Here is a 27,866-nt window from a genome sequence, read left to right as displayed (position 1 = left end):
TTGGTCATACGAGGATCGCGCCGTATTTGCCTTGCTGAGACTCGGGGATCAGTCCTTGCTAAGAAGCCAGAAAGCATTGATCCTCAAGATCGTCGCTCGTGCCTTGGCAGATCGTCCCCATCATTTCAATTGGAAGGGACATGATATGAACGGCGTTGCTATGGGGTGAGTGGCGATTAATATCACCAGTGGTATTACGTCGCCGGAAGCCATGGTCGCACCAATGTTCAAGCTGAGTAGTGTCTGAACATAAGGTATGCATGAGATTATTATACAATTATGCCATGGGCCTAGAACATGTATACAACAGTATGGAAGCATGAAGAGATAATGGCGAGAGTATGTCTGATCAATGCGCTAGTCCAGATTCGATAAGATCAGTTCACAAACGAGTATACCAGAACATCTTTCCATCGCCACAAACAGCCTCGTCCCCTTCATATCTGCGTTTTTTCCTCACAACACACTGACAGCCATATGTCCCTAGCCCAACGTCCGGAATGACCCCTACAGCGTTCACGAAAGGATGGGTTGTACATGCATCGAAACACGATTCGATGTCCGTGTAGTTCCCACAAGCGACAACCTTGTGCGGAGTGGTGGCGTAGCATCGGCGAAAGGCGAAATCGTCGTTCAAGTTGTACACCTACGTAATTGGAGTAGAGATGGGAGGAACAGATCAGCCGAGACTCTAACGGTCGCGTGTCTACGACAACATCATGGGAACCAACGTAGAGGTCGACTCACCCCAACATCGCTATTCTCGCAAGTTCCATTAGAGCTGATGGCTTCGACCAAATCGACCGATGAGGGAGGATGATCTGCTATACAATAACATCGATGACCGTCGGGATAGTAATATGCATAATCCCACCGATTCGAAGCAGCACCACCTTGACAGAAGGACTGATATGAAACAGACTTCAGCACCGGGAGCGGTATCACAAGTATTGCGCATTCAAGTTTACTGCAAGTTACTCACAATACATTCTGACGTCGTAAGTGGGAAGAATATACCTCCTCCGTCGAGGTTGGTGAACACCCTTTGGTCATAACATCCTAGATATTGCCATGGTAAGCGAGTAGGACCTCCATTTGGGGCCGTAGATGTGGGTGTTGTGGATAGCTGACAGTCGTCATGAGAATCGTTCGAACGCGAAGTCGCAGAGGCGGCGTCGACGAGGATTCCGATTGCGACTAGTACGAAGAGAGCGACGAGGTGGATTGAGAGCATACTGTATTCTTTGATCAGTAGGTAGATGATCAACGCAGGCATTGGTACAATGCAGTATTATTGGTTTGGGTGAGAGACAATATACTGTACATGTCTCTCATAAGGGGTGGAACGACCTCCCAGCACACACATGCTCGGCCAAGCCTCAATCAGTCGGTCGAGAACCAAGGAGACAAGGACACAAGATATCGCCCACACAGATCTGCAAGTGTATCATGCCAACTGAACACTTTGTCTTCCCATGCCATGCACAATGCATACCCTTCAAGATGACTATGATATACCATGATTTTGTCGCATGTGATGCGTTGTACATGATCGATGTTGTGGCGATCTTTTTCTCCTGCTCCTCTATGACCCTGTATAATAGATGAATATGTACCTTTGTAATTTGTATATAGTCCCATTCTGCTAAGTCTTTTACAACTGTTCCCTCTTGTCATTAATGTCGTTATAGGTCGTGTCGGTTCGTTAAACTTGCACCCGATGGTAATTATGAATCGCCGCGCTGAACTGCCCATGCTATCGCCATGCCAATGTTTCGTTCGTTTTGGGGTCGAGCGTGCAAAGGGATTCAAATCGCTCAGTGGTTCTCTGGAGACACAAAGTTGGGTTGCTGAGGCTGAGGTACCGCAAAGCCGTTCTGATGAAAGTGGAAAGCGGGCATTGCGGCTTGTTGGGGCGACTCTTGTCCGTTGCTCTGCGGTAGCCCCGAGAAAGTCGGATGGAACCACAAAGGCATGCCAGAGACGTCGTTGGGACCCATTGACAGGTGATTTTGTCCTCGTACAGGGAGTGGTGTAGGCGGAGTGTAGGGTATTGATTGCATGTTCCCCATCGATCCAACTTGAGGTCCGTTAGGAGTACCGTATTGAGAGGATTGACTTTGCATTTCGATATCGTTCGGGTTCATGTCTTGGTGCATGTGGTGGGCCATGGTCGGCGGTGGCATCGCGGCATTGGACATCGACGAAGAGTGGTCGAGCTGCGTAGTCATAGTCAATGGGCTCTCCAACCCTTGACTAGAAGAACCCGCATGCGTGTTCTGACTCCACGTTCCGTTCGACATAGGTTTAGGAGCACGACCCTGCTGTACTGTGGTATAGGTTCTCGAGCCGATAGGATCCGTAGCAGACCGCCAATGTCCCTGATAGGCAACCACGCTGTCCGGCAGGGAAAATGATCCTTGACCTGTAGATGGAGTTTGCAGCGATGACATGACGGGCGATGCGGTGTCATCAGAAATCGGGTCGACCTGGCAAGAGGAATTTGCTGTGGTCGAGGACGGAGTCTCATGCTGTGTCCATTGCTGATGATGCTGCTGTTGCTGCTGTTGCTGCTGTTGCTGCTGTTGCTGTTGTTGCTGTTGTTGCTGTTGTTGCTGTTGTTGCTGCTGGTGGGCAGGAAGGTGCTGGGGGTTGATGTACAGTCCCCTCGCAAGCATGGAAGTGGAAGAAAGGGACCTCTGTCGCGTATGATGATGGACGGGCACCGGAGTCTCAGGAGGTTGCTGGTTATTCTGGTTATTCTGGTTATTGAAAGTCGATAACATTGGAAGGGTGGCTGCTACCCTGACGTCCCTTCGAGCTGATGTGCGAGGGGCAGGGGTGAAGAAAGATGTACTAGTGAATGCTTGACGGGGCGGCGAACAAGGTTCAGGTGGGGACAATGTCTGACTAGGCGCGGTGCCGGCGGAGGTCGAGCTCGTCTGCAGGTGTGGTTAGCAAGGTTTGCAATCGAGTTCGACCTGGACCACTCACATTACCATCAGTTGTCTGGTCATTGTTCTCCAGGCTGACCTTGCTCATCCCCCTTTCCAATGCCCATTTATCATAAAACATGGCAAGACCTTCTTTCATGCTATCTATTTCGTCGTTGCCAACTCCCAGTTGATTCTGCAGGAGCTGCTTGTCACTGTCGGAGGCTTTATTCAACGCCAAAACCAGGTACGAAGCGAAAAAGTTGGCTTGCGTTGAAGGCAAGAGCGGTTGATCGGTGTGTCTTTGGTACTCCTTTGGTAAGGTAGGGACGGGTGGCGGAGTGGGCGACCGAGACCACTCTCTGCGATTCTCCCCACTCAGCATAACACCATCGGACGCAGTGCGACGCGGTCGCGGTCGCTCTTCGATTGTTCTCGACGTCCAGCTCTGAGGGATCTCGCCTTTACCCATAATAACGCCGAGACCAACTTCATCACCAGGAGGAGCCCGGAATTCTTCCGGTTCTGGCTCGGATTTCCGCCGCTTTGCTGGGCTAGGCCCAGATTTGGTACTAATGGGTAATGCGGTCGAGGACGGCTTGCGTGAAATAGCAGAGGTGGGCACACTAGTCGATCCTGCTCGTCCTCTACCGGCTCGAGTACTCCTCTGCGTTCTTGAAGTGGGCATTTCGAGAGCTGTAGTGGCCGATGGCAAAGTACTCTCCATTCCCCAGAAGCCTAGATTTGTGCCGTCCTGCCCATACCCTATACCAGGGGTTGAGACGGAAGGAGAGAAGAGGTTGCCAGGAGATGATGCGCCGGAAACGGAAGTCGAACCGACGGAAAGTCCGAAAGTCTGTCCGGGCGATATAGAGAAATAGGATCCGGATAGCGGCACTGTCGAGTACGATGACGAGGAAGGCGACGGTACCGATATTGTGAGGGGGTTGCTGGGTGAGGGGAGAGGGAGGTGCGTGGCAGTGGTCAGAGGCGCAGCGGGTGCGGTACCCTTGGTGTCCTACCAGCGGGTGTCAGCAATAAGTTGGCTTGGGTACGTCCCACTGCACTCACTTCTTTCGCTTTCTTGTCCCTTTCCCTTTTTCTTCTCTGCCTTTCCCTGCCCTTCTCCCGCGCTCGCGCTTGCTTCTGCGCCAGAAGCTCCCTCTTCTTTTCGACATCACTGTCATCCTCCTCATTCGCAATGTCAAGTGACGATAGTCGGTGTCGCGAAGAGCCTCTAGGTGGTGGAATCGGGTCTACCGTCACCTCCAAGGTATTCTCTTGCGAGGGAGGAAGTATCGTAGTCTGTCGGGTTGGACTGTTGATATGCATACTACCGCTAGACGTACTAGCAGCGCCTGCACTTCTCCTCCGATATCTTTTGGTTTTGGTAGGGGTAGGGTGAGTCACCTGTACGCTGGGGAGATAACGAATCGTCGCAGGGGAGGACGGTCGAGGGAGGGACGATGTTCGTGACGGCGGAACCGGTGGCTGAAAGACATGCTGATGACGGTTTGAACGAGTCTGCTGTTGCTGTTGCTGTTGCTGTTGCTGGTGTTGGTGCTGCTGTTGTTGCTGCTGCTGTTGTACATACATTGCTGGAGTCTGCCTGGTCGAGTCGTACGAGTTCATGGCCTGTTGCATGTTGGGGATATGCGCAAGATGAGGAGAAGAGGGGAACGAGGAGGGCGGGTGGTAGTAGTCTTGCGACTCCATAGCTATCGATCGTCTACCGTAAGCATACTTGCGACAAGACGTGCAGGTTAAAAAAGATATGAGAGACTGCAAAAGGGTGTCGAAAAGAAACGAGGAAAAAGAGGGTTACGAGATTCAGGTCACTCACCCCCGGAACACCGGATGGAAAAGAATGTACGCTAAAGCCAATTGACGACGGACTGTGAGCATTCATCAATGCACGGAGATGGTACATGTATTCAAATCGCACATACCGGTCCGTCCTCGTCACGAATGGGAACTACTGTTGTCTCTTGCAGATAACGATGTCGATGATAATGATGATGATCTTGGTCCTTGCAGATCGCGCGCCTGACGCGTCCGTCACTTTCGCCTATGATATCTTCGTTCTGTCTTTTTGATTGATTGAAAGACTCTCTTCCGTCAAGTCGTGTATGCGGAACAAGTAGTCTAAGAAGCACTATGCTATAACAAGTACACCATGATCAATGGTATTTTTGATCATTTCCAAGGATGGAGTATTTTATGTGGGAGGGGAAGAGCAGCAAATCCTAAGAAGAGTTATGGAAAGAAAAAGGTATAGCGTTTATATTACCTGTTCCATAAGAAGTTAGGTTATCAGATGTCTGGATCGTCTAGGATCTATAGAGTAAGGTCCGGTTTATGAAGGAATCCCAACTGAATAATGATGACCAATTAATGCCTTAATACACCGAACGAAATCGAGGGTCGTACTTGACACCTTTAGGACCATTACCATCACCACCAGTGAGTAGCAGTAGAGTACCACCACCACCACCACAAACTTTCATATCTCCTTAAGCAGCGTCGTACGCTGTCGCACGAGTTACTAGCAATAATGTAGTACGCACGCCAAGCCACTGTGGAGAAATTGCACGTTCTCAAACGGGGACCCTTGCACCGTATACGATCACTTACTCCCCTTGTTCCCTTGCTGTAATTCTCAACAGGAAACAAGCATGAGTCGTCTTGACAAATAGGAACGCGCATGTTAGGTCATTCCACCAGATCCCTCATCTCCTCCCCCATCTCCGTCTGTGCAGGTTCCAAAGATAGATACGGTTGTTGGCGGTTTGTATGGCATTCAACGCTGCTCCTGGACAATCTATCACCGTCGCATCGTTTCCACTATTCCCTACTAGTGACTAGTGCAGTCTCGTCACTGCGTGGAGACATCCTTGATATGCTTGCGTCATCCTGTACAACAAGTCCCCTTCTGTTTCCCATCCCAATTGGTGTGACCCGCATCAATTGAGAAGGGGACGGTTGGATTCGATCAGAATTTCGTTCTTGACATTATTACACCCTTAACGCTTCCACATGTCCTTCTATCCATCCATCCCATTGAATGACCCGTTGCCGTGCGAAACGGCGTCGATCAGGTCTCGGGGCTTTCACAGCACAAAGGTACGGCTGGTCAAAGCGTAAGACCATCCATTTGATCCTTGCGCAGCGCACAGTTCGCAACGGACTCGAAGTGACCGAGGCGTACCTATAATCCTACCCTGGACAGCGATACTCTTCGAGTGCACTATTGGGACTACCGCGGTGATATCGTAAGCCGCAGAGGTAACCAATCTCAGACGTCCTTCCATTTGCTCTCCTCGCGCATAGCTCAGTTCCCTTAGTGACTGCGAGGAGAAGAGCGTTCGGTTGCGTAAGATCCGGAAATTTGGATCTCTTGAAACGGGGCTATCACGTATGGCAAGGTCGAGTGTCGACGCACGGGACCGGACCGAGTCGGTTGGCGTAGGAATACTACTACTACGACGGACAAAGGCTCGCTTCGTTATCTTAATGACAGAAGCAATGGAGGTGACACATCAAACCCTACCATGGACTGAGATGGACATGTGGTACGAATGTGCCTTTCACACCGAAAACCGGCGGCCCCTTCCGTATTGCAAGCCGGGGATATGGAAGGGATCCAGCATTATGGCCTATCTTTCCTCCGTCGATGTCCCTCTGTCTCTCGTCATCGAATCATTATCTAGCGAGCCGGTTAATCCTCCGAACGCCGATGGAAGCACTCCCGACAGAGGACCCCAAGTGGGGAACGATTCCTTTTCTCACGCCACGCACAGTTGCAGGTTCAATTAGACCCTTGGCGAGGTGGAGGTACTCCGGTCGAACCGGAGGCATTTCGACGACCCACTCGGACGTCTCTGTGAGTGCTATGAAGAATAAATGGCCGACTTTATGACTCGGCAATGCACCTGCTATCATTGAACAAGTAACTCTCACACTCCCTCTATGCCGAAGACGCATCAGTCCGAGTGAAAGGTCGAGACAACAAGACGTATCGCATGTGTGTACGAAGTGTGTGATCGGGTGAGTCAGAATGGTAAGTTTGTCCGGTGCCGAAGCGGGATGGCACGTGTACGTATGCGGTGTGATAACATCAGCCTCCCGCACAGCGTACTGCATGTGCGTTTGCGTTTCAATTATAGGATGTCTCACGAGATTGTGGGAACGACTTTGCAGTTGCGTCCGATATGAATACCTCATCCCTTTCTCACCGACAAGCGCCGATCAAGGATTGGTAGCGGCTGCGGGTTAGTACTACGTACGCCTCAGAGTCATTGGTCTATAGCACTAAGAGTCGTTGAACGTTTTCTCAATTGCAATTTCGCAGAAATAATTAATTAGGTGCGGCTGAGATTATGACATCCTGCTTAAAAAATCTGGATGGGTGAACCAACGAGGGGCATGTTTTCGAATCACGGTCACCATTCCATCATCAAACCAATCCATCACCTTGTCATCCGGTTGTCTAATCTCCCGGTCCATCACGTCACGTCCGTGGGAATTACCCTCACACGAAAACAATTTATAACTATCAACTGAGAGCGCAAGCGATCAAGCACCGAACCGATCAATAAGCTCACTGCACCAACCCTATCTGTCTGTAATACTTCGGAGTGGGCTTGGCTAAATGGTAAAACCGCGGCGTACCGGCTTCTCGAAAAGGGCCACCACATTCACTTCAGGGGTGCCGTAAAGATGCGGAAACCCTTTCTGTTTCGAATCGTTCATGCAAAGACTGCTCGATGATCGGTGATTCTCGGAGAAGTGGTATGTTCTTCACAGCGTCCCGGATCTCAAGGCAGGAGATACCGAGTTAGATGTTTGAGTATGTTCATTCATTTTTCTTTCTTCACAGCGTAGTACTTTCAGCCTCAAGCCTGATGGCTCCAGGCCTGTATACGATTATCTAGAGGCACTAACACAGCTCGAATGTCATCGTGCTGTGTCGGCGCTCCACTGTATTGGTCGATTTAATCGCTCTGTGGATCCTTCTCATCCTGCGTGTCATCTTCGCGTTGCCTCGTCTCTCCCAATCGACGTCACGTCATCGTAGTGTTCAGTCTCCACCTCTGCCACTCTCCGACCACAAACATTGAGGTTGAACGCCTGACCGGGCGGCAAATGGTATGGCACACGGTTGAGTGAAGGAGACGTCGAGTCCAGTCATGCAGGCAGTGTCTAGCGCGCGAGAGTGATATCGAGAACAGAAAGCTTTGGTTGATGCTTACCACCATGTAAAATGCATGAGCAAATCGATCACACCAAGTCGCCGATCGAGGCAATATGCATATCGGAGACGGAGAACTTTTAGTCTACTCTGTCGAAAAGACACTAGCGCCCAACGCCGAACAGCTAGAGGCACGGAATATAGGGGAAGGGGTTGTACAGCTCATCAGCCTTGACGACGTTGCCAATCACTCAGACAGGGTAATTATAACCAGATACTGGTACAGTAACTCGTCGAGACTCATCACGGTCATTGATGCATCCTCCTGCAAGTATCGCAATCTCGCCAGCACCACATCCCACTTCCCCCAATACTGGCGGCCCTACACTCGCCCTGCCACACTGCCACATATGTGCTACTTTGTCCACCTTGATCACGTGATTTGTTTTTTTCCCTTGTGTCCGTCGCGTTTCAGGTCTGTGTGTGTGTCGAAGTAGTGTATGAGTGTGTGCAACAAAAGGCGTCGGGTCGCGCTTGGACATCCTTCATGACACAACTTGTACATCTATCACCTCGCACTTCAGTATCGAACCCACAACTCCTCATTGCTCGTCTCGTCTTCTGCACATTAGTCGACGCGTCTCTTCTCTCTCGGTCGCGCCATATTTCATTCGATCTTCAATTGCTGCTCTGCCAGCACTCACGTCCAAACCGGTGGAATCGATTTTAGGAGAAGGCAAAAGGTTGTTCTCAAACCGGGAACGTGTCAACATTTCTGAGCATATGTAAGTACACGGGCTTCAATCAATTCGATCCTATCCTGCTGTATACCAGGGCTACACCGTCTTGGACCCCTCAACCCACTTCGCCGTACTCCTTCTTAGGGTGATGGGCTGGTCGGCTCGCATGGAGGAGACATCGGTCTGGTCAACTGTCCGAATCACGGAGAAGAAGTGCTCATGTTTACTTTCATGACAGATAGTAATCGCGTGTATAGACCGCCTTTCACATTCTCGACATGGCAGCTACAAGGAACATCAAGTGTAGGTTCTGTTGTAGTGGGATCATTGCAGGCAAACGAGTTGAGCTGACCTCCTGAATTCCTGCTCTTTCCAAACGTCCGAATATCTCTACTGCATCCGTTATTCTCGTCAATCACATTGCTCTCACCACACCCTTCTCAAACCATCGCGTCCGCGTCCACCGCTCTTTCACGGCTTTGTATATCACAGGTGTCGTAGTCGGTGACGGTGCAGTCGGAAAGGTGTGTTCCTCAGTTCATGATCCCCTCTTGCTTTTATGCCGTTTACTAACACTTTGATTGGTCTTCAGACGTGCCTCTTAATTTCATACACCACCAATGCCTTTCCTGGCGAATACGTGCCCACTGTCTTTGACAACTATTCCAGTCAAGTCGTTGTGGACGGCATGACCGTTTCTCTGGGATTATGGGATACGGCCGGTCAAGAAGATTACGAGTGAGTTGGCAAATCATTCCCTTTATATTTCTTCTTGCTTACCTGTTATGTCTGATGTCTAGCCGTCTTCGACCGTTATCATACCCTCAAACCGATGTCTTCCTTCTCTGTTTCTCTCTCGTCTCCCCAGCATCTTGTGAGAACGTCCGATCAAAAGTGAGTATCTCGACGCGTTTGTTTTGTGAGCCAGCGAAGCGATGATAGCTGATGATCCGTCTGTCATCTGACGTATCCAGTGGTGGCCTGAGATTCAACATCACTGTGAGTGACTATCGAGACATCGACCAGAACTCCCGCTTACTTGTTCATGCCATGACAGCTCCTGGAACTCCTATCATCCTTGTCGGCACCAAACTTGATTTGCGAGAGAACCCAGCTCAGCTTGAACGAATGAGGGAAAGGAGACAATCGCCCATCACCTACCCTCAGGGTTCTGAAATGGCAAAGACGATCAAGGCGGCTAAGGTAAGCTGGCGAAACACGAACAACCTCTGAGCATTGCTGACGGTAGTACTGCCGATAGTACCTCGAGTGTTCAGCCCTTACACAATTCCAGCTCAAGTCAGTATTCGACGAGGCTATTCGAATAGTCCGTGAGTGTGATCAAATACACCCAACGTCACAGGATATGTCTAACATACTTTGTAGTCAACCCAAATCGTCGCATGGGCAAAGCCAAGAAGAGCAGCGGTTGCGTCCTCATGTGATTCGGTTCCGACGCTTCTCTGCTCTCACTCATCTCTCGGAGCTCACTCTTAATCGAACTCATTCGAAACCATCAATCACGCGCCCTTTAGATTCCCCTGGCGGCCACTACAACTAGGATATAAACCTTGCAGTATCATCGATCATCATGTTTCTCCTTTCCGTCTCTGTACCACTTGTCTGTTCATCTTACACTTTTTCGTACTTCCTGTTTCTGTCTCTCCATTTGTGCTATACGACGCTTGACGACTCTGTTCGAATGCATACACATACTCGATCTGCAAGGATGCTTGCGCAGCGACGCAACGATGACATAGACACGAGATGAATGGGTTGACGCATTCATGTCTCATGATGAAAGTGCTAGTGCGAGTCCAGTGGTGAAAACCGAGATACCAAAAACAGAGAAGCAAAGAAACCGGAATCATGGTTGGAGTTGAGGAGGGTCAAATGGCAAATACAGCAGTAAGCAGGCTCACAGGCTACGTGGAGGCAGAAGCGGAAGTACAGCAACACAGCTCGACATACATTATCTACTCTCTCTATCAATATTCCATTCACCACCGCTCTAGCCGAAGACCTTCATAGTCCTCCGTGCGATTTTGTTCAGGAGATTCCATCCTCTCTGCGGATGAAAATCATCAACACTCCACGTGTTTGATTTGGCTAAAAGTTCGATGGAAAACAGAGAAGGCTGTTGAAGAACAGATGCTTACCTGGTGATGCGCATAGATCAATGTCCAGACGTGCATTGGAAATGAATCTGTGCAAACTCTGATCATCACGTCTACATTGTATCTTGTGGCTCATCCAAAGAAACCGTTCTCTCCAATCCTTTTCGGTCCAATTGCGATCGTACTCTGACTCTACAGCCGTCTGGATTGCGTCCTCCGAAATGTATGTCAAAACTATGCTATCGACATCGTCGAGCTCGGGATAGGAACTGAAGTTGTCCACCACCTCTTTCCGAAAATGACCCGACTTGAAAGCACCTCGAACTTGGCTTGCTCGTGAGGAGAAGACGACGCAGACCGGTTTTTTATCGGAAATAAGATACTCGGGTCTGGATCGGAAGTAACACGATCGACAAGAACATTGGGTAAGTTTGGACCGGTCAGCTCGTTCGAGGGCCAATCGACCTTTCAGTGATAAGTTGTCCGTGGCAGCGGACGCGGCGATGAGCATGGTGGGATTGCTGATTTAGGTTGTCGGTCTGTTGGGGATCGTGTTCAAGTCAGTTGGGATCAAACTCTGGCGTAATGATAACAACGATAACTCACTGTAGCTTGACGTGAGCTTCAATGGGTTAATGATGCGACTGTGTATAGTCTTGACTGCCTCGTTGCAAGACCGTAGGGATGTTGGGGACATAGGTATTTATGGAGAGGTCAAGAGAAGACATGCGAGTCGAAGGGATCCCAACTGCCTTTGAAAACCTTGAAAGGAAGAAGTCAGTAATTGAGAATGACGTCCATCGACAGGAGACAAGTCGCCTTGCACATCTGTGGAGGTTGGAGGAAAGTCGAGCTCAAACACGTCAGACAACTGAGCCTCCTTTGAGTTAGCAGTGTTTGATCGCAAAACACTTGTACCGGTTGTCGATGACAAGCTCGAGTCGAAGACAAGTCCCATTTATATGCCTTGAAGACACTTGCATCTTCGCTCGTGGTGTATGTATGCTAGTCAGATTGCTTGATACTATATACAACTAGATCGTCGTAACGTCAGAGCTAGCACCGAGGTCGACCACAGCACTCACCATATGAGAGTGCTCTACCACAAATTGCCAACCTATAATAACCATGCAAGGATACCAGTCATTATGCTCCTTTCTGTGCATTGTGCACAAACCCTCTCTATTCGTCGCCATACTCGTCCTCTACCCCTAGGGGTTGTCCTCCATCCTCTTCCTCTTCCTCTTCTTGTCTCGGTTCAAGCCCTTGCATCATCGTCATCGCTTTCACTAAGAAAGGTTTCAACTCGCTCAATTCCAGCGGTGTAAGATTCGTAACCTACATACACGAGACGTAAGCACGACTGCTCTGCTATTGTAATCGGTAACATACCTGAAGATAACTGCCTCTCATGACTCCTTCGCTTTGCAAACCTATTCTAATCTTGGCTTGTCTCACTTCTCTCAGATCTTTGAGCAAGGACCGTAATATTGAAGGTTGCGTGAGATCGTCCGGTGCCCTAGGTAAAGGAAGACACATCAGTTGTCGAGGACGGAATGCAAAGAGCGATTTTAGATTCACTCACACATCGAGTAACACTTTACTCGTCTCTATGAACCTCTTCGGTAATCTCTCGAACCCTTCTCCATTCTCCTTCTCGTCCTTGAGGATCGCAGTCAATCTTTCAACGCTCAGCCATTCAGGAGGAACGATCCTGCATTTCCGTTTTCGTTTTAGTGAGAGTGCCAGCCATAAGGGTACACGACATGCAGAAGGCGGTTGAAAAGGTCCATATATCCCCTGCGGTCCAGTATTATCCAAATCATTAGTTACGAATATCGCTGTCTGTGCCGGCGTCACTCACACTGAGTAATCGGACTCTTGTCATTGAGAATAACGGGACGATGTCGATCGTCTCTTCCTCTGCGAGGAAAGTGAGCTCATCAGGTGTGAGACCTGGCTGCAAAGTCTTGGGCAGAGCCATATTGTCGTCGGGAAGCTGAGTGTAACTCGGTGATATCCAGCGGTGGGGCTATTGTGTCATGTTCTTGAATGCCCTCATATAATTATCATGATTGATGTCCATAGAACTGAACGCGTCTTGCTACGCGGCCATAGGCGAGTGGAGGTCTCCGCTCTGAGCCTAACTGAGAGAGGCACATTAAACCTGAACCTCCTTCAGTAGCTCCTCTCCCACGCGAAAGGTGAGTTTCTCTGTCTCAGCCGCGACACGTGTCACACCTGAAAGCATTGAAGCATATTTGATCCCGTCCCACCCTCTGGCCCCTTTTGACCCCCTTTCGCGTGAGTTGTTGCTACTGCTGCAGTAGTGAGTAGTAGTATCGATCACACGTATCCCATTCATCAGATAGATCTACTTCCCACTCACCGTGATACTTTCCCAATATCAATTCTGCGTGACAATCATCATCGATATCATCGATAATCCTTGGGAAGCAGATTGTGGGAAAACAACACAACTTGCTCGGGACCGACAATAAACTACATTAGGGGTAGTCGTACAACTCCCATTTCTCCCATTTTTCGACGCGCCTCGTCGACCACGGACCAAGGACCGCCCTTGTCGTTCCCTCGTTCCCTCGTCACCTCGTCACCGGAAACCTTTTGGGGACATACATCACAGATCCGTTTCCTGGATATACAGGAGCGAACAATTCCCGTCCGCCGCTACATCATCTCGCACATCCTATTGATTCCGACGGCTCCTTGTCACGCTCGCTAGCAACGATGTTACGAGAGGTCAAGGTCGGCCTGGATGACATCTCCAGAGGTCCAAATGGGAAGCCGCGGACGTTCTATGGTGAGTGTCGTTACCTCCATTTCAGATTCACCTTGACTGCAAGATACCTCATCGATGGTCTGTCGAGTCAAAGCTCACGCTGAGGCATTGCTTGTGTGACCCTTAGGCATATCGCAACGGATATGGTTGATCGTGGGCATGGCCGTTGGTCTTTTTACCCTTTCTCGTCTCTTATTCCGTGAGTCCAGCTCCCTTTCTCTCCTCATCTTGATGCGGTCTTCCCACTGACGATCGGCTCTGTGCAAATGTCACAGCCTCCACCGAGATCGTCTCCCCCTATTCCACCACAGGTAATGTTCTCACACCCCAAGATTACCTCAATGCCTCGGCGTCCGATCCTGCGCCTTTCGAGTTCTGTCCAGCCTTTGGACCGGGCGATAAGGTCGCTGAGAGGAGAGGACAATGGGGTCTGTTGAAGAGCAGGATGCACATGGGCAGTGGGGCGAGAGTACAGAGGGTCGTGCAGAAGGCCATGGCGGGGTTACCCGTTACCATCAGTGTTCTCGGTGGATCAGGTGAGCTCAGTCGAAGTGTGCTGCATGTTGTGGAACTGAGCTAACATCGTCTCGTCCAGTCTCCGCTTGTCACGGAGCAGGAGATGATCCCGTTTCACCACGATGTTACCCAGCGAAGTTCTTCGAATGGTGGAACTCTGTCTTCCCCCACCCTGCCTCTGAACTCACAAACGGAGCAGCACGACGTAGTGATTCGGCATACTTTGCCTACTGCTCGACACATCATCTTCCTGATCAGACAGACTTGGTCATCCTAGAATTTGACGCATCTGATCCCAAGTGAGCTAACTCGCTGTTCGGAGTGATCTTTTGGGAAGACCATCCACTAACCCTGTCCCTCTAGCGACGCACAATGGCTCGACCACTTCGAACTCCTCGTCCGATCTATCCTCGTTCGACCCGATCAGCCGGCCGTCATCATCCTCGGTCACTTCTCACCTCAAATACAAGCACAGAATGGTTTCGCCGGTCCTGAGCTGCTGCATACTGTCGTGGCGCAGTTCTACGACGTTCCCCATATCAGGTATGTCAATTCTGTCAATTCGCCAGTTTCAATGGGAAGCCAATATGCTGACTCTCTCTACAGTGTCAAGGGTGTCCTCTACAATGACTACCTTGCAAACCCCGAAGAAGCTCGTAACGCATTCTTCACCGACCCAGTCCTTGCCAATGGAGCTGGTCACGAGCTCATCGCCGATGTGATCATCTCTTACATGCAATCTCAGATCTGTGCCGGATGGGCAGCGACGATGGGTCACGCATTCGACGTCCCCTACATGGGTGCTCCAGCGGTCGACGCGGAAAGCGCTGGTACCGGACTTCTTGGCGGTGCGCAGCTCAAAGCGGACCAATCCTCCTCGCAGGAAGAGCTCGAAGCGGAAGGTGGCGGTCTTGCAGCCAAGATGAGAGCGATCAAAGTCCCTCAAGCGATGTTGTCCGATCGACCTAGTGATATCCTTCGATTCAGAGAAGTCCATCCTTCTTGCGTCTCAGCGAACGACCTTATCAACCCTCTTCCCCCAAGTCACTTTTTCGGCTCGGGATGGTTCGCTCATCACCCTAACAAGGGCGCATCACAGGATGAGAAGCATTACTGGTACGCGGAAGTAGGGGGAAGCAAGTTCCGAGTCCCTGTCACGTTGAGCGCGGGCGATGTAGCCATCTACTACCTGCAGTAAGTGCAACAGATTTATCGATGGATAAACCTTCACTAACCTCAACATCACAGAAATCCCGAAGACAGACCTCTAGGTAGAGCTGCGTGTTGGGTAGACGACAATTATGGGGGTGCGGTGGAGTTGAGCGGTGTCGCAGATGTCCATGACACAACACCTACGTGAGTGGGAAATATTTCTGACAAGATGGTCGCTGATTTCCCTGCCCACAGATTAACGTTGATCGACGAGAATGTTGCTGCTGGACCTCACTACGTGAGTATCAGTCGCGATGTGCAGATGGGCGAACGAAGCACTGACAAAGACCCTGTGCAGATCGAGTGTAACCTTCTGGGCGCAGACGGCGAGACCACACCACCTTTCAAGATGCTCGGCGTGTGAGTAATTAAAGATGTCGGTTTCGTTGAGACGTAGCTGATACAGGAACACAATAGTTTCGGAACATAAGCTTCCGGTTCTTGCTTCTGCTACGTTCCGTTCTGCATTATTTACATCTTTAACACGCCCACATCATACTACGAACGAACAATCTGTACAGCCAATTTAGGAGGAGGGGAAAGAATAGATTGATAGGGAGGGGTATTGCATTCATTTCCAGAGTCACCAGTATCACACATACCCTTTGGGAATCGCGGGATTGCAATATTTTGGTACTTTGTCTCGTAGTGCGATGAATGAACAACATAGATCATGATACGACTCGGTCAGGATGCAAATGCGAATAAATACATCTCGACCTCATATATTCTCTGTTATCTGACTCTTGTAGCACTACGCCTACGCCTAGGCCTGCACACCGACTTCTATGGGAGGATTGGGAGCTTCGACCGCCGTTTCCTGTGGTTGAGATTCGACCTTGGCAATTGGGTCTTGTTCGGAAAGGTCGATTTGGTGAATACCGTTCTTGTCAATCATGATGCAGTTGAATTTAAGGGCGACGGTAAGACCTGTGGTAGGGTGAAGTGGTGTCAGCAAAAAAGACCCCCTCACCAGACAAGACGCCATGTCGTAATATCGATTGAAGCGATGTGCAACAGCCTCGCAGACACTCACGCTTCTCCACCTCATCCACGCACTTCTTCAACACCTCCACACCTTCTCTCTTGTCCATACCCTCATACCACCACTTATCCATCGTACTCAGACTGACATACACTCCCATACCGTGCGCAGCATAAGGGACGATCGCCTTTGTGCCCAGGTAATCGATCCAGTACAGATGGGGGAGGTCGGTCGTCGTGTCGTAGCCTCCGAGAAGGAGGTTGACGGCGTAAGGTTTACGAGATCGGATAGATTCGGCGAGCGTGCGTCGGATCCATGCTGATGCAGAAGGTGGGAGGAGGGGGAAGTGGTTTCTGAGCATAATACGAACTAGTCAGCTCTGTGCTGTCATGGATATATAATCACCAAATGGTAACGACGCCATCAGGTGATGACGAAATGCAAGTAACCATCAAGAAGGTAAGGGATGAAAGGGATAACGGTACAACGAAAGCAAAAGATATACCCACCGGATGTGATACAATCGCAGATTCCTCTCGATATACTCTGCAAAGTTGTTCGTATCTCCCGGCTCACCGCCGTAAGCCATCGCAAGATGTGGACCGAGCGCCTTGATCTTGTTCTCGTCAGATTTCATACGGACGATAGATCGACCGGCTGACGTGTCGGCGGCAATGAGGATGTAGTCCTTGCCTGTAGGGAGTGATGAACGAACGAGATCAGTAGATATCCTACAGGAACAAAGCGGTGGATAGTAAGTAGACTCACCGGTGATACCGAATGAACATTCCATGTTGAAAGAAGTCTACTGAGAGTGGTTGGTGTGGTAACAGAAACAGAGGGGGTGATCAACTTCGGGCGGCCTGGCTGTGACTCGATCGTTCTTCTTGTATGCTGTCCGACGAAAATGTACGAGTGCTGTAGAATGGTTTGTATGTAGAAGATCCAAGTGTAATCTGACGTACAAAACACTCAACTTGGTTAGGTGTGGTGTGGAGGAAGGAAGCTTGCGCGTCTGAGAGCTACGATGCGTCGACGTCGAGACGAAGCGAGCTAAATGGGTCACACAAATACACTCGTCACCGAGTTGCGTTTAATGGCACGTACACGTCTGATATTAGACTCTTCGGTATTGCTGGCTTTGTTAGACGTGTCAGTTCGATATTAGAACAGCTACAACTAGACTTCTATACCCCTTGCAGCCGTCACGGAATCAGTAAAAGCGTACCAGCAATAGCGCACCAACTCTGACTTCCTCACTTCTTCTTGCAGAACAATTGACGAACTTCCACACCATGTCGTCAATAACCACAAGCACCGACCTCCCACCCATCACCTTGCTTTTGCAGGAAGTGCAGACCATCACCTCGTCTATGCGACGGAATCAACGATGGGCCTCTACATCTTCTTCATCTTACTCGTCCTCATCAACAAGCGGGCTACCAACCTCCTTGAGATCAGGGAAGAATCAGCAGCGTGGACTTGCTAGAGCTGGAAGTAAGAGAGGAGGGAGAGGGAGCGGAGAAAGTATGGAAGAAGGGGATTTAATGATTGGGTTTATTGAGTTGAGAAGGATACTGAGTGGTGTGAAAGGTGAGCTATATACATCCATCCGGTAAGACTCAGCTAACTCGTTGCTATCCGGTGTTTAATTCAGACATCACGTCCATCGCACCTCTTGACCTTTGCGGGCCCTTCATCGCTCTCATTCGATCACCCCTCACCTCTGGTCCCATTACCTCCCTCGCATTGACATCACTTCACTCAATCATCCTCTCCGTCCTCCCTCTCTACCTCACACCACCACCGACGAGCATTGTCCCTTCCACACCCCTGCAGTTAGCTCTGGCTCACATCACATCTGCCTTGTCTCAATGTCGGTTCCCCAGTTCATCACCTCAGCAGGACGAGCTTGTCCTTCTCCGATTACTCCGAGTACTCGAGGCTTTGGTAGCCCCTCTGCCTATGCCAAGGAGCTCCAGCTCTCAAGCTGTCGGTCTGGGCTGTCTGTTGGACCATATGGGCGATGAGAGCGTATGTGAGCTGTTGGAAGTTGGTTTGGGCATGTTGGCGAGAGCCAGATTAGGAGAAGGAGTGAGAAATACAGCGCAAAGTTGCGTTCAAGGGATCGTCAGAGCAAGTTTCAGAAGACTGAGAAGCTTATCGGTCGACGACGTGGAGAAGTTGATGAGTGCGAGCAAGGAGCTAGAGAAGACCGAAGAGAAGACAGAGGAAGCGGAGAAGGTCGCAGAGCAAGAGCCTGTTACAAATGGACCAGTGCAAGAGAAAGACCATGAAGCGAAAGAGATAGAGCCTGTGGCGAGTGCTAGCGCGCAACGTAAGTGTTAGCGAGTGACGAGTACAATCAGTGTAGTTTCGCTAATGTTGGATTACTGTAGCTGCACCTGTGACACCCATGTTCACGCCCTACGGCCTTCCGACTATCCTCGAACTGCTAAGGGTGCTCATCGCCCTGCTGAATCCGTCGGATCAAGCTCACACCGACTCGATGAGATTGTCCGCTCTGGCGATCCTCAACAGTGCCCTAGAAGTCGGTGGGACAAGTCTGGGTAATTGGCCTGAGTTGAAGGAAGGTGTAAGGGACGAAGGATGTCGATACCTTTTCCAAGTAAGCCCATGACTTGCGTGCGTGAAGTACAAGCTGATCACAGCCTGCAGCTTACTCGAGCGGATTCGCCCGCTCTATTGGCACAGTCACTACGCGCTACCTCCACACTCTTCTCAACCCTCCTGCCTCACCTCAAGCTCCAACTGGAGCTATTCTTGTCTTACCTCATCGACCGCTTGACCCCGCCAAACCCACCCCCTTTCGCTCCATACCTCCAGCTTCGCCAAGATCCCGCATCACGACCCGGAACTCCTAGTCTTGGAGGTCCAAAGGCAGACGGCAGGAGCACACCTGTCAACGGCGAGCCATCAAATTCTACAAATGAGACTAATAGCGTTGCGTCTACACCAAGACCACTCAGCAACCTGCCACCGGTCCCCAACGAAACAAAGGAGTTGATGCTTGATACCTTGACGCAGATTGCGTTAAGACCGAGTTTTATGGTGGACTGTTGGGTCAACTTTGATTGCTCGACTGAAAGCGAAGATCTCTTCGAGCGTTTAGTGACCTTTTTGACGAGAGGGGTCTACCCTTCCGGACCGCCTAAGACTGATGGCTCATCAAACCTCTTCGAAGGACTCGACAATGCTCAATTGCTGTCACTGGAGATACTACTCAATTTCGTCAGCTCCATGGCGGACCGACTGGAAGAAGGCGACGAGCCTTGGCCTAGCACGGGACCCACCCCAGATGACTTACAACACGCCAAGTCTAGGAAGGGCATCCTCCTGGCTGGAGCAACGTTGTTCAACAATAAGCCAAAGAAGGGTATCGCTTTCCTTGAAGAACAGGGGATCATCGTGCCGGACCCTAACGGTCCTGGTACGGACGAAGAGAAGCGAGACTTAGCTATTGCCAAGTTCTTACGACACTCGAGTAGATTGGATAAGAAGCTGTTGGGAGAGTTTATCTCAAGACCGGATCAGGTTGGGTTACTCAAGGCTTTCATAGGATTGTTCGACTTCAAAGGGGTAAGTTTAAGCCAGCAAAAAAGATATGGCGAGTACTATGCTAATGCTGGGAGCAGAAATCGATTGCCGATGCGATGAGAGAGCTGCTTGAGACTTTCAGATTGCCTGGTGAATCACATCCGATATCGAGAATCACCGAGAACTTTGCGGAACACTTCTTCTCCTTCAAGCCTGGTAAGTTGACAACCCACACACAGCGCCAGAATATTTGCTGACCTCTAGTAGCTGAGGTTGCTGACCAGGATGCCGTTTATGTCTTGGCGTACTCGGTCATCATGCTCAATACCGACCAACATAATCCCCAGAACAGAGTAGGTCACGCAAGCTTCCGGACGAGGACAGTCGTACTGACCACTGTGGACTTCCCTCAGAAACGTATGACAATAGAGGACTACAAGAAGAATCTTCGAGGTGTGAACGGCGGAAAAGATTTCGATCCCGAGTATCTCGCAGCCATTCACGAGTCTATCAGAAAGCGAGAGATCATCCTGCCCGAAGAACACGCGGGCCAGCATGGCTTCGAATTCGCTTGGAAGCTCATGATGCAGAGATCGCGAACTGCGGGTGAGTTTAGTACCTGCGGTCGAAGCCGTAGTATTGCAGAGCTGACTTTACTTTCTTGCTAGGTCAAATGGTCATTTGTAACACAGCTACCTTCGACGAGCCGATGTTCCGCCTTGCCTGGCAGCCCGTCATATCGGCCGTTGCGTATGCGTTTACAATGTCGGCTTCGGACGAACATGTGATTCAGAAAGCAATCACTGGTTTCCGACAGTGCGCCTCGTTAGCAGGACACTTCAAGCTTCCAGAAGTGTTCGACACAATTGTGCTGTCACTCTCCAGTGCCACTGGTCTTTTAGACGACACCGAGGATGGATACCAGATGGCGAACTTCCCGGTAGTAGAGAAGGACAACCAGTCTGTCACTGTTTCACCACTCTCAATTCGATTCGGTCACAGCTACCGAAGCCAACTTGCGACCGTTGTCCTCTTCACTATTGCCAACGGCAACGGCAGCGCAATCCGAGACGGATGGTTACAGATCTTCGAGATGTTCCAGACTTTGTTCCTGCACTCCCTTCTCCCGGCGCCAATGTTGCAAATGGAGGATTTCCTGGCTGGTACGACTACGATCCCGATGAAGATCGCGGCTCCCGCTGCTGCTCCGGATCGACGACCTGAGGGAGGTCTGCTGTCAACCTTGTCGTCATACCTCTTGAGTCCTTACGGAACGAGCACAGAGGCCTTGGTTGTTGAGGCGACTGAAGAGGAGGTGGAGAACACCTTGGTGGCGGTGGATTGCCTTTCGTCCTGCAAGTTAGAGGAGCTCTACGCAGAGATCTTGTGAGTGAAATACGACACTTACTGTTATCCATGCGGTGTACGCTGAAGTCTTCACGCAGGAATCTTGATGTCGAAGCTCTTATCCCCGCCTTGCAAGCTATACGCTCCCTTGCGGAAGCGCGCACGACTGGAAAGCTGCATGCTCGAACGGAAGCACGTGGAGAGACCGGTTCGCCAGTCCTCGCTCCCCGTTTCGAAGGACAATTGCCTTATGACCCCGCTTGTGTGTTCCACCTTGAGATGATGATCAGCTTGGCAAGCCGAAGCAAGCAAAACATCTCGGAGACCTGGTGAGGGTTTCTCATCTTCGTTTCTATCAGCGGTATGCTGATGACGTTGGTAAAGGCCTGTAATTTTCGAGTACATTTCGGCACTGTTGTCATCCGCACAATCCTACAGCGTGTTACTGATTGAACGAGCTGTTGTTGGGCTCTTGCGATTGTGTCTGATTGTATCTGAGACGGTGAGTGTCAATAGTGTGCATCGGTAGGTGTGTCGCTGACCCCTTCATGCAGCCTGAGCTTCGAGATCAACTCTATATCGCACTAGACGTGTTACGAAGCCTCCCTTCCTCAGTCTTGAACGCAGTCTCTGAACAGCTCATGGCTGGTGTTGCCCGTATCCTCGAGAAGGACACGACAGTGATCAAGAACCAAACTGAATGGAATCTCGTCATTGCCCTCTTCCGAGCTACCGTCGCCCACCCGGAAGCGTCAAAGGTCACTTTGGCTATCGTTCAGAAGATGGCGACCTCGTCGAACGGAGCTGATCGACCCGAGTTGACGCCGGACAACTATGCGGGTGTCGTTGCGCTGTTGGACGAGTTTGCGACAACCGCTGGAGCGGCTGCAGCGGGGAGACAACAACAGTATAGAAGGTCATCCTTGGGTCCTCAAGCGAGCTTGTAAGCTGCGAAACCTAATGGAGCCGAAGATCAAGCTAACAGAGAATCGTTTCGCAGGGGCCCGACTGTCGAACGAGGTTTGACAGCTTTGGACTCGTTATACGAGCTGAGGAATGTGATCCCTGGCTTGATGTCGACCAGCGGACTTGGAGAACACGATGGTGAGTGGTAGAACTTGTCTGGGCTCGCTTAATCTGCTAACGATGCTTCTTCACGTAGCCTTCAACGCCTTTTGGCTTCCTCCACTACTCGTCATCGGTAAACAATGCGTCAACGGCTGTCGCGAGATCCGTCAACGCGCCATGGCGTATCTTCAGCGACTCCTTCTCTCCCCCCAGCTATTATCAGGCGACGAGTCCACCTTACCTACCATATTCGACCGAGTCCTCTTTCCAGTGTTGGAAGAGCTGCTCAAACCCCAAGTGTATGAGCGGGACCCACATGGAATGGCAGACACGAGATTGAGAGCGGCCACGTTGCTGTGTAAGATCTTTTTGCAGTATGTTGTGAGACTTGTGGAGAGCGGCACGGCGGTCGAAGGGTTGTTCGTGCGGGTTTTGGATAAGCTGGAGAGATTCATGCGAGGCGAGCGGGATCTGCTCGTGAGTCGACATCCTCATCCAGTTGACAAATCTCGAGGCAAAGCTGATCATGGGTGGGTGCACAGAACGAAGCCGGCGAATCGCTAAAGAACGTTGTCCTCGTGATGCACTCGTCAAATCTCCTCCTCCCTCCTCCAGCCACCGGTTCCGGACTGGACGATACTAGAACAGCAGACCAGAAGGACCTGTGGGCAAAGAGCGCAGATAGGATAGAAAGGGTGTTACCGGGATTCCTGATAGAAGCTATCCCCCCTCCGAAAGCGACGCCTGCTGTTTCGCAGACCCCGCAGGTACCGGCGCAAGAGCAGGTGCCAGAAGGACCACTAGGAGAATGAGCGGGGCAGGAGGCAATGAGAGGTGCAATTCAGATCTGAGCATTGCAGAAGTAAAGGTGAATAGACAGATCGTGATTTATTGTAGCGTAGATTTGTACGGTAGAGTGAATGATCTCATGCATTAAACAATCTAGAGCATTACGAGTACGACGTACTGTACGGCGAGAGACCAGATAGCCGAGGTGGTCAAGGTGTCAGTCAGGAAAGTACGATGACTTGCTGGGCAAGTTGCAGTCGTAGCTGCTTGAGCTAAGCTTTGTAGTCACCCGCTTCTGATCCATCGGCGTACTTCTGCTCACATACAGACCATGTTCATATTGGACCATGCGATGGGAACAAGCATGGTCGCCGTGTAGTAGCCGGAAATCTCACTCCGACACTTCGGATCTTTTGCTTATCGCTCAAGTCCGATAACCGGAGGTTGTACAATACGCAGTGACGTGCTTTCGCACCGTTGCGACGTAGCCATGGACTTGTCAACTTACATCGTCCAGCTTGTGTAACGATTTGGTAACTCTCAGCTCTCATCTCCCCCTACGATCCTTCTTCGATACCGTTTTCATCCTTCGACGTCGTCAAACTTGTCGAGCACTCTGACTGAATGTCGTCCGAATTACTCTCCGGCGCCGTCGCTTCGGAACAACGACGTGCGTCCGAGGTTGGAACTTCCATCCTCGCAGCTGGAGGTAATGCCGCCGACGCTATTATCGCTACTATCTTGACTGTGAACACTTTGGCTCCGTATCATTCGGATATAGGTGGTGGGGGTTTTGCGATTATAAGGGATAAAGAGGGGAGGTATGATAGTTTGGATTTCAGACATACGGCTCCTGTGAGTGCGTAGGCCCGACCGACTTGGCGGTGGTAGCTGGTGCGATTGTTTGGATCTCCAGCCCGATTACCCTTAATTGATAACATCTGCATGAGGAGGGAACTGTTACTGATATTGAAGTGTGGTCGACCCACCTCCTTAGGCCGCAGCAAACTCTGAGTTCTACAAGAACCCATCCGTGTCCACAGCGATAGGAGGCGCTGCCGTTGCTGTCCCTGGTGAGATTAGAGGATTAGAAGCTTTGCACAAGAAGTATGGGCGTCTGGAATGGAGCAAGTTATTCGAAGGGGCTATCAAGTATGCCAAGGAAGGAGCGGAAGTGGGAGGTGACCTATATGATGTGAGTGCCATTGGCAATCGATCACTTCGTCGTACCCAGACAACGCTCCTTCTTACCTTCCGAAGTGGTTTTACAGGCTGATACGGATTGCTGTGTCTCAGTTCATAAGTCGAGAATGTATCCCGTCCGGCTCGTCCAACCTCTCGGGATCATGGATGGAATCCGAACCAATGTACGCCTCCCTCTTCCAAGACGGACAAGCACTGCCTATCGGCTCGATTTGGAAGAGACCAGAATACGCAACGACGTTAGAGAAGATCGCAGCTGGTGGAGCGGATGTGTTTTATCAAGGGGAGATCGCAGAGGGGATCGTGAAATCTGTGAGGGACAAAGGGGGTTTGATGACGCTCGATGATTTGAAGAGTGAGTCTATCTAAACAACGCACCACGGTCCATGTTCAAGTGTGATTGATTGATTGATCGATCGTTTGGTAACGGACTGAGCTGATTGTTGATTTGCGATTGGAACAGATTATCGAGTCAATTGGAACACTCCCCTGTCGATCAAGTACAGAGATTGTACACTCTGGGCACCACCGGCCCCTGCCTCCGGGGCGATCTGGCTATCCGCCATGGGTATCTTATCACATTTCGAGCCGACAGAATCAGGAAGTGTGACGGACCTCCATCGACTCACCGAGGCCCTTCGAGTGAGTACATGGTGCTGGCGATTGATTGTGCCTTCGTTCGCGTATAGTACAGTCAGCTGACTGATATTGCGATGTCCTAGCTCGCATATGGTCAAAGAACGGCACTAGGTGATCCAGCTTACGTGCCCGGTCTAGAGGAGAAACAGCGCTCTTGGCTTACACCCGAAGCACTGAGACAGAGAGCTAGTATGATCTCTGACGAAAAGACACAAGAACCAGATTACTACAAGCCACCAAAGTGAGTCATCCTTCTTCGTCTCGTTCCTTCTACCACAAACGGTGATCGTCGCTGATCTTTACCACTCGTCTTTGTGCAGAGTCGAGATCGTCAATGACAATGGGACGTCAAATATCACCGTGGCAGATTCCGAAGGATTGGTGATTTCGATAACGACGACGGTCGGACTTCCGTGGGGATCACATATCATGGTTCCTGGATTAGGGTTGGTTTTGAATGATTCGATGGACGATTTCTCGGTCGAAGGGAGACCGAATGCGACGGGCTATGAACCCCAAGTGGCTAATTACGGTGAGTGATGAGAGGCGTCTTTTTGGCGGTGATCACAACCCAAGTGGTCAAGACGAATTCGAAACTCAAATAGATTGGTGTTTGTTTGCTGATCCCTTTCGTCTGTCTATGGTTCTCAGTCTATGGCGGTAAACGACCACTGAGTTCAAGTTGTCCATATATTGTGGAAAACTCCGCTGGTCATGTGGTCCTCTCCGGCGGGGCAGCGGGAGGCAGTACCATCATCGGATGCAATGTCCAAGTCGCTCGAAATGTGTTAGACTACGACATGACTGCAGCAGAAGCTATGCGCGCGAACAGACTACATAATCAGATTTTACCGAATTTCAGCGATCTGGAGCGCAGTTCGACCCATCAAGGGATAACGATAGATGGGTTTAGTGAGGAACAGGTGAAAGGGTTAGAGGGGAAGGGACATAAGATAAGATGGGTAGAGAAGAACAGAAGTGTTCCTTGCGCTATCAAGTTTGTCGAGGGGCAAGGAGGGAAGCGATGGGAAGCAGAAGGAGATCCTAGAAAACATGATTCGGGTGGTAGTGTCTTCATCGCTCAGTAGGACTTTGTAGATAGAAAGATAGACTCAATATGCCGCGATGCATGCTGAATGGTATATCCTCATTCATCCAAGGGAGTTATCGTCTGCCCGATATTTGGACGAAGCCTCATAGAAATAGTAGTGAAAGCAAATGACTACTACCACAAATCAACTTCACCGCGTCGAACTTCCCAAGCTACTTTTGTTTTGGTCTTCGAATCTCCACGTGTTCGCGAACAACAACCTCTGTCTCTGTTCATTGTAATTTCACTCGTCTACTATTGTTTCATCTCATTTCACAAACATCAACAACACCTTCCAACATATCATATCAAATGCGCAAAATGGCCTCTGCGACAGACTCGCGACCTTCAACGCAATCCCAATCCAACGGCGGTAATACCACACCCGCTCTCGTCCCTTCCACCTCATCCACAAAACGATTGTCGACATTCAACACGAAACCAAACGCGTCGAGTTCGCCTGCTAAAGTGGGCGGGGGCGGGGGTGGAAGTGCCGTAGCAGGAGGAGGGGCAGCAGGAGGTTTGGGTGCTGTGAAAGAGGTTGTTAGTCCGGGCGAATTGTGTGGATTTGTGAGTCTCATTCAATGATTGGTGGTTTGTTTTCTGGAAGTGGGTTTAGATGAATATATGAGAGAGTATGACTTATCAGTCTTGTTGATAGGTTGATACTCTGCTGGCTCAGTTGGAGAATAGGTTCGACGAAATGAGCGAGCAAGTCTTGTGAGTCTATCCTGGGGTGTCCCTTGCTGCACTTGCTGATTATGTTATCTGCTGTCTATTGTCACAGAGGTCGAAGTACGTATGATCTATCCTCCTTCTCCTCCTCCTCCTCAGTTTTGTACCCTTGTCTGCACTCTCGCCATCATATTCCAAACCTCGAATCACCAATCCCCCCATTCCCCCCTTTCCACCCAAAATTCCACAGAACATCCAAAGCTCGCTTGACCGCTGGTCTGCATCCTCCTCCACCAAGAGTCTCGAGCCTCTTTGATCATTGCTTCAGCTGACCCATCCCTCTGTAGTGGAAGAAATGTCAAGTCGGATCGATCATCTCGAAACTACGATACAAGATCTGATGCATGGCGATATCGAGTCGACATGAGTCGGTACCCCCATCGCCCTGCTCGAGGAAGGTGATGATTAGAGGACAGCCGGAGATATGGTTGAGCGCGGGGTAGGGATAGCGCAGATGTTGTACTAGTGTGAGTTTCGTAATCTTATTTCTTTGGACAAGATGAGGTAAGACCAAACAAGGAAGAATAGTCAGGAGGGAAGACCACGGCCTTTCGCACTCTCATGCGTGTCTCGCCCGGTACCGATTGCTGATATGCCCGAAACGCAGATGTATCATGACACCAACGAGTAGATGTCGATTATGCACTTATTTATATCGCAAGAATTGGTTGGGGGTCCCTTTGTCCAAAAGAACGCTACATGCACCTTCAACCGCAAATCTCATTCTAGGCTAAGCTCGTTCTAAACCTTTTCAGTTTCAAGCCGCTCATAATCTCCTTTATCAAGATAGAGTGATCTTGACTGGCATTGGACATGGGATTGATAGGGAACTAAAAGAGATGATAGCTTTGGACGATAAGGCTTGGTCTTTTGCATCAAACCAATTTCCGCTATATATACATGTCCACTGACTCGCTCTTTGGGAATGATGTATATGCAAATG

At 50.3% G+C, this 27,866-nt stretch overlaps 9 protein-coding genes across 9 annotated transcripts; 5 read left to right on the top strand and 4 right to left on the bottom strand.

The window, feature by feature from the left end:
* Positions 1–382: 382 nt before the first annotated feature.
* CI109_102372 (uncharacterized protein) lies at positions 383–1,234 on the bottom strand (the record flags this gene model as incomplete). Its single annotated transcript, XM_032004473.2, has 3 exons — positions 383–646; positions 748–906; positions 983–1,234. The coding sequence occupies 3 exons, from the start codon at positions 1,232–1,234 to the stop codon at positions 383–385; spliced, it is 675 nt and encodes a 224-aa protein (XP_031861338.2).
* A 583-nt stretch (positions 1,235–1,817) lies between these two features.
* Positions 1,818–4,842, bottom strand: CI109_102371 (uncharacterized protein; the record flags this gene model as incomplete). The annotated part of the gene is made up of 4 exons (XM_032004474.2): positions 1,818–2,942; positions 2,995–3,951; positions 4,005–4,715; positions 4,777–4,842. The coding sequence occupies 4 exons, from the start codon at positions 4,840–4,842 to the stop codon at positions 1,818–1,820; spliced, it is 2,859 nt and encodes a 952-aa protein (XP_031861339.2).
* Positions 4,843–9,142: 4,300 nt separating this feature from the next.
* CI109_102370 (uncharacterized protein) lies at positions 9,143–10,309 on the top strand (the record flags this gene model as incomplete). Its single annotated transcript, XM_032004475.2, has 8 exons — positions 9,143–9,167; positions 9,357–9,388; positions 9,457–9,602; positions 9,665–9,758; positions 9,839–9,863; positions 9,922–10,067; positions 10,126–10,195; positions 10,251–10,309. 8 exons carry the CDS (start codon positions 9,143–9,145, stop codon positions 10,307–10,309), a joined length of 597 nt encoding a protein of 198 aa, XP_031861340.2.
* A 1,854-nt stretch (positions 10,310–12,163) lies between these two features.
* CI109_102369 (DNA replication complex GINS protein PSF2) lies at positions 12,164–12,965 on the bottom strand (the record flags this gene model as incomplete). The annotated part of the gene is made up of 4 exons (XM_032004476.1): positions 12,164–12,319; positions 12,374–12,500; positions 12,567–12,781; positions 12,846–12,965. The coding sequence occupies 4 exons, from the start codon at positions 12,963–12,965 to the stop codon at positions 12,164–12,166; spliced, it is 618 nt and encodes a 205-aa protein (XP_031861341.1).
* A 764-nt stretch (positions 12,966–13,729) lies between these two features.
* CI109_102368 (uncharacterized protein) lies at positions 13,730–15,873 on the top strand (the record flags this gene model as incomplete). Its single annotated transcript, XM_032004477.2, has 9 exons — positions 13,730–13,802; positions 13,909–13,980; positions 14,057–14,317; positions 14,377–14,596; positions 14,661–14,840; positions 14,904–15,491; positions 15,546–15,653; positions 15,705–15,747; positions 15,808–15,873. The coding sequence occupies 9 exons, from the start codon at positions 13,730–13,732 to the stop codon at positions 15,871–15,873; spliced, it is 1,611 nt and encodes a 536-aa protein (XP_031861342.2).
* Positions 15,874–16,275: 402 nt separating this feature from the next.
* Positions 16,276–17,287, bottom strand: CI109_102367 (uncharacterized protein; the record flags this gene model as incomplete). The annotated part of the gene is made up of 4 exons (XM_032004478.1): positions 16,276–16,439; positions 16,546–16,847; positions 17,004–17,187; positions 17,263–17,287. 4 exons carry the CDS (start codon positions 17,285–17,287, stop codon positions 16,276–16,278), a joined length of 675 nt encoding a protein of 224 aa, XP_031861343.1.
* A 303-nt stretch (positions 17,288–17,590) lies between these two features.
* CI109_102366 (uncharacterized protein) lies at positions 17,591–23,279 on the top strand (the record flags this gene model as incomplete). Its single annotated transcript, XM_032004479.2, has 15 exons — positions 17,591–17,646; positions 17,732–18,087; positions 18,152–18,832; positions 18,894–19,123; positions 19,174–20,094; positions 20,151–20,268; positions 20,320–20,405; positions 20,466–20,658; positions 20,721–21,438; positions 21,498–21,728; positions 21,784–21,901; positions 21,954–22,342; positions 22,400–22,503; positions 22,562–22,944; positions 23,010–23,279. 15 exons carry the CDS (start codon positions 17,591–17,593, stop codon positions 23,277–23,279), a joined length of 4,854 nt encoding a protein of 1,617 aa, XP_031861344.2.
* A 601-nt stretch (positions 23,280–23,880) lies between these two features.
* Positions 23,881–26,186, top strand: CI109_102365 (gamma-glutamyltransferase; the record flags this gene model as incomplete). Its single annotated transcript, XM_032004480.1, has 7 exons — positions 23,881–24,111; positions 24,254–24,451; positions 24,553–24,814; positions 24,923–25,101; positions 25,182–25,339; positions 25,419–25,630; positions 25,750–26,186. The coding sequence occupies 7 exons, from the start codon at positions 23,881–23,883 to the stop codon at positions 26,184–26,186; spliced, it is 1,677 nt and encodes a 558-aa protein (XP_031861345.1).
* Positions 26,187–26,509: 323 nt separating this feature from the next.
* CI109_102364 (uncharacterized protein) lies at positions 26,510–27,290 on the top strand (the record flags this gene model as incomplete). The annotated part of the gene is made up of 4 exons (XM_032004481.1): positions 26,510–26,758; positions 26,850–26,908; positions 26,976–26,983; positions 27,211–27,290. 4 exons carry the CDS (start codon positions 26,510–26,512, stop codon positions 27,288–27,290), a joined length of 396 nt encoding a protein of 131 aa, XP_031861346.1.
* Positions 27,291–27,866: the final 576 nt, after the last annotated feature.

This window comes from Kwoniella shandongensis, chromosome 4 (genome assembly GCF_008629635.2).
Source record: "Kwoniella shandongensis chromosome 4, complete sequence".
NCBI classification, from domain to species: Eukaryota; Fungi; Basidiomycota; class Tremellomycetes; order Tremellales; family Cryptococcaceae; genus Kwoniella; species Kwoniella shandongensis.
This window is presented reverse-complemented; position numbering and strand designations above follow the sequence as displayed.